The 3,717-nt window shown below is 51.5% G+C and overlaps 1 protein-coding gene across 1 annotated transcript; it reads left to right on the top strand.

The window, feature by feature from the left end:
* Positions 1 to 456: 456 nt before the first annotated feature.
* On the top strand, positions 457 to 3,423 carry CCN2 (cellular communication network factor 2). The gene is made up of 5 exons (XM_030316365.1): positions 457 to 537; positions 654 to 876; positions 1,025 to 1,276; positions 1,408 to 1,619; positions 2,001 to 3,423. Exons 1-5 carry the CDS (start codon positions 472 to 474, stop codon positions 2,295 to 2,297), a joined length of 1,050 nt encoding a protein of 349 aa, XP_030172225.1. The 5' UTR covers positions 457 to 471; the 3' UTR covers positions 2,298 to 3,423.
* The last annotated feature ends 294 nt before the right edge of the window (positions 3,424 to 3,717 follow it).

The following is a 3,717-nucleotide window of genomic DNA, read 5'->3' as shown; positions in this document are numbered from 1 at the left end:
TGGAAATACTGAGGCTTTTTTTTTTTTTTCTTTCTGGTGAGCTAGAGTGTGCCAGCTTTTTCAGACGGGAGGAATGCTGAGTGTCAAGGGGTCAGGATCAATCCGGTGTGAGTTGATGAGGCAGGAAGGTGGGGAGGAATGCGAGGAATGTCCCTGTTTGTGTAGGACTCCATTCAGCTCATTGGCGAGCCGGGGCCGCCCGGAGCGTATAAAAGCCGCGGGCCGCCCGCCTCAGCCTCACACAACAACTCTTCCCACTGAGAGGAGGCAGCCAGTGCAACTCCAACCCCGGCGACCGACCGCCTCCCAACGACGGCAGCCGCCCCGGCCGACAGCTCCCAGACCTCAGCCCGGTGCGCCCAGACACCCACCTCCAGCCCGAACCCGCGATCCAGCGCCGGGACCGCCGCGCCCACCCCGCCGCCGCCGCCGCACTCCGCCCGCCGTCCGCCCCGCCCGCAGCGCCAGACCATGTCCGCCGCCGGCCTGGGCCCGGTCCGCTGCGCCTTCGTGCTCCTGTTCGCCCTCTGCGGCCGGGTAAGCCGAGAGCCCCGCGGCGGCCGCCGCCTGGGGGAGGGCGTGCGGGGCAGGGCGGGGCAGGGCCCGGGGCGCCGAGCGGCGTGCGCCCGCTGACCGCCCCCTCCTCCCCGCAGCCCGCCGCCGGCCAGGACTGCGGCGGCCCGTGCCAGTGTGCGGCCGCGCCGGCGCCGCGCTGCCCCGCCGGCGTCAGCCTCGTGCTGGACGGCTGCGGCTGCTGCCGCGTGTGCGCCAAGCAGCTGGGCGAGCTGTGCACGGAGCGCGACCCCTGCGACCCACACAAGGGCCTCTTCTGCGACTTCGGTTCCCCGGCCAACCGCAAGATCGGCGTGTGCACCGGTAAGCGCCGCGGCCCGGGCCCCTCGCCCCGCGCCGCCTCCGGCGGTGTCCCGGCCGCCCCTCCCCACCCCGGAGCCCTGCTCCCCGCGCACCCCCGACTCGCCTCCCGCCACCGATGCCTGACCCCTGTTCCCTTCCTCTCCCTCAGCCAAAGATGGTGCCCCCTGCGTCTTCGGAGGGACCGTGTACCGGAGCGGCGAGTCCTTCCAGAGCAGCTGCAAATACCAGTGCACTTGCCTGGACGGGGCGGTGGGCTGCGTGCCCCTGTGCAGCATGGACGTCCGCCTGCCCAGCCCTGACTGCCCCTTCCCGCGGAGGGTCAAGCTGCCGGGGAAATGCTGCGAGGAGTGGGTGTGCGACGAGCCCAAGGACCACACCGTGGTTGGCCCTGCCCTCGCCGGTGAGTTGGATCTTCCTCTAAGTCAGTGTTGTGATCCTCCCCCCAGGGGCTGACTCCTAACTCTGCCAGGGGAAGGGGGAAATGTCTTATCCTGGCGTCTTACCTTGTGTTTGTGTGCTCTGCTCTCACAGCTTACCGACTGGAAGACACATTTGGCCCAGACCCAACTATGATCCGGGCCAACTGCCTGGTCCAGACCACAGAGTGGAGCGCCTGTTCCAAGACCTGTGGGATGGGCATCTCCACCCGGGTTACCAATGACAACGCCTTCTGCAGGCTGGAGAAGCAGAGCCGCCTGTGCATGGTCAGGCCTTGCGAAGCCGACTTGGAGGAGAACATTAAGGTACATTTTCTGCTCCTATGAACGAACTTGCATGGAATGATAATGGTTAGGACTAAAGTTGGGTCTCCCCATCCTTGTTATGATAGACCTTTTATCTCCAAAAATATCTAACCGTTGAGCTGTTTTGCTGGAATGGGCTGTTGTGTAATAGAAACCACCAGCTTTCCACTATGAAATTCTCCACACGGTTAGTTAATTCAAGACATCCCGAGAGAGGCCATGTCTATTTTTGGAAAACTGGCAAGTGAGAGTCCAACTTCCTCTCCTCAAAATATAAACAAAAGTCAGACAACATAAGGCTAAAACACACAGAGCTTGAAGAAAGCCACTCCCCTTAGAGAATCATTGACTTTTTTTTTTCTTTTGCTTTGTCTTCCTTAGAAGGGCAAAAAGTGCATCCGTACCCCCAAAATCTCCAAGCCCGTCAAGTTTGAGCTTTCTGGCTGTACCAGCGTGAAGACTTACCGGGCTAAGTTCTGTGGAGTGTGCACAGATGGCCGGTGCTGCACCCCACACAGAACCACGACTCTGCCTGTGGAGTTCAAGTGCCCCGACGGGGAGCTCATGAAGAAGAGTATGATGTTCATCAAGACCTGTGCCTGCCATTACAACTGTCCTGGAGACAACGACATCTTTGAGTCCCTGTACTACAGGAAGATGTATGGAGACATGGCCTAAAGCCAGAGAGTGTGAGAGACATTAACTCATTAGGCTATAACTTGAACTGATTCACATCTCATTTTTGTGTAAACATGATTTCAGTAGTACAAGTTATTTAAATCTGTTTTTCTAACTGGGGGAGAGAAACAGTCCCACCGAATTCAAAATATTGTGCCATGTGACATTCAAACAAAAGAGTCTTATCAACCCAGACACTGGTTTGAAGAAAGTTAAGACTTGACCAGGGTGGGGGGACTACATTAGCACAGAGCACCAGAATGTAGACTAAGGTGTGGCTTGAGGAGCAGTGGGAGGTGGGGGGGGCACCTGTAGAAATGATTGTCACCTTAAAGTGGTAGGGGCCTGCTCTTTGGAGTGTGATTGAGAAGGAAAATTTTAGCATGCTCACTGACCTGCCTACTGTAGCTCCAGCAACGGCTAGGATGTGTGTCCTCCAGCCTTCATGAGGCTGGGTCAAGTTCTTCTTTAAGTCAGAACAGCAGATTCAGCTCTGACATTCTGATTTGAATGACACTGTTCAGGAATCAGAATCCTGTCTATTAGACTGGACAGCTTGTGGCAAGCTAATTTGCCTGTAACAAGCCAGATTTTTTTTTTTTTATTGACACTGTAAATATTGTGTGTGTGTGTGTATATATATATATATATATAAATATATATATATATTTGTACAGTTATCTAAGTTAATTTAAAGTTGTTTGTGCCTTTTTGTTTATGTTTTTATGCTTTGATATTTCAAATGTTAGCCTCAATTCTGAACACCATAGGTAGGATGGAAAGCTTATCTGATAATTCAAAGCATGAAATGGATATTCAAATGGAAATTCTGGTCAGAGTGATACTCCATCAAAACAGATTGTTTACTGAATATGAGGCAGTGATGTCCTTAGAAGTCTAATTTGTCAGTTGAAAATGTGGTAGCCTTGTTTTAATGAACAAGTGGCCTTTATTAAAAAAAAAATGAGTGGCTCTGTATAGATGATCAGTTTTTCCACCTGGAAGCATTTGTTTCTACTTTGACTATGACTGTTTTTTGGACAGTTTATTTGTTGAGAATGTGACCAAAAGTTACATGTTTGCACCTTTCTAGTTGAAAATAAAGTATATATTTTTTCTATAAAAAGTGTGTCCATTCACTTACTCTTCTAAACGTTTCTGAGTTTTCTTGAGTTTCTGTGGGAAGCTTTTGTTTTAAAATAATTCATCTATAATTTTCTAAGGCTCTTTTATTATACTGATAAATTGGTTAATCAATTCAATAGAATTTTACATAAACCTATTTCACACTGAATCAAGTGTCACAAACTTACAGTCATACACAGTATATATTTATACACACACACACACACACACACACACACACACAAGCATAGGCATTTTTTTTTTTGTTACATTCACAGTACCTTATAAACATTTA

Source organism: Lynx canadensis, chromosome B2 (genome assembly GCF_007474595.2).
Source record: "Lynx canadensis isolate LIC74 chromosome B2, mLynCan4.pri.v2, whole genome shotgun sequence".
In the NCBI taxonomy this organism is placed as follows: Eukaryota; Metazoa; Chordata; class Mammalia; order Carnivora; family Felidae; genus Lynx; species Lynx canadensis.
This window is presented reverse-complemented; position numbering and strand designations above follow the sequence as displayed.

Excerpts from the sequence above, each read along its gene's own strand:
- CCN2 (XM_030316365.1), top strand. The coding sequence starts at position 472 with ATGTCCGCCGCCGGCCTGGGCCCGGTCCGCTGCGCCTTCGTGCTCCTG. Across the intron at positions 538-653 it reads TGTTCGCCCTCTGCGGCCGG|CCCGCCGCCGGCCAGGACTG; the intron begins GTAAGCCGAGAG and ends TCCTCCCCGCAG. Across the intron at positions 1,277-1,407 it reads GGTTGGCCCTGCCCTCGCCG|CTTACCGACTGGAAGACACA; the intron begins GTGAGTTGGATC and ends CTGCTCTCACAG.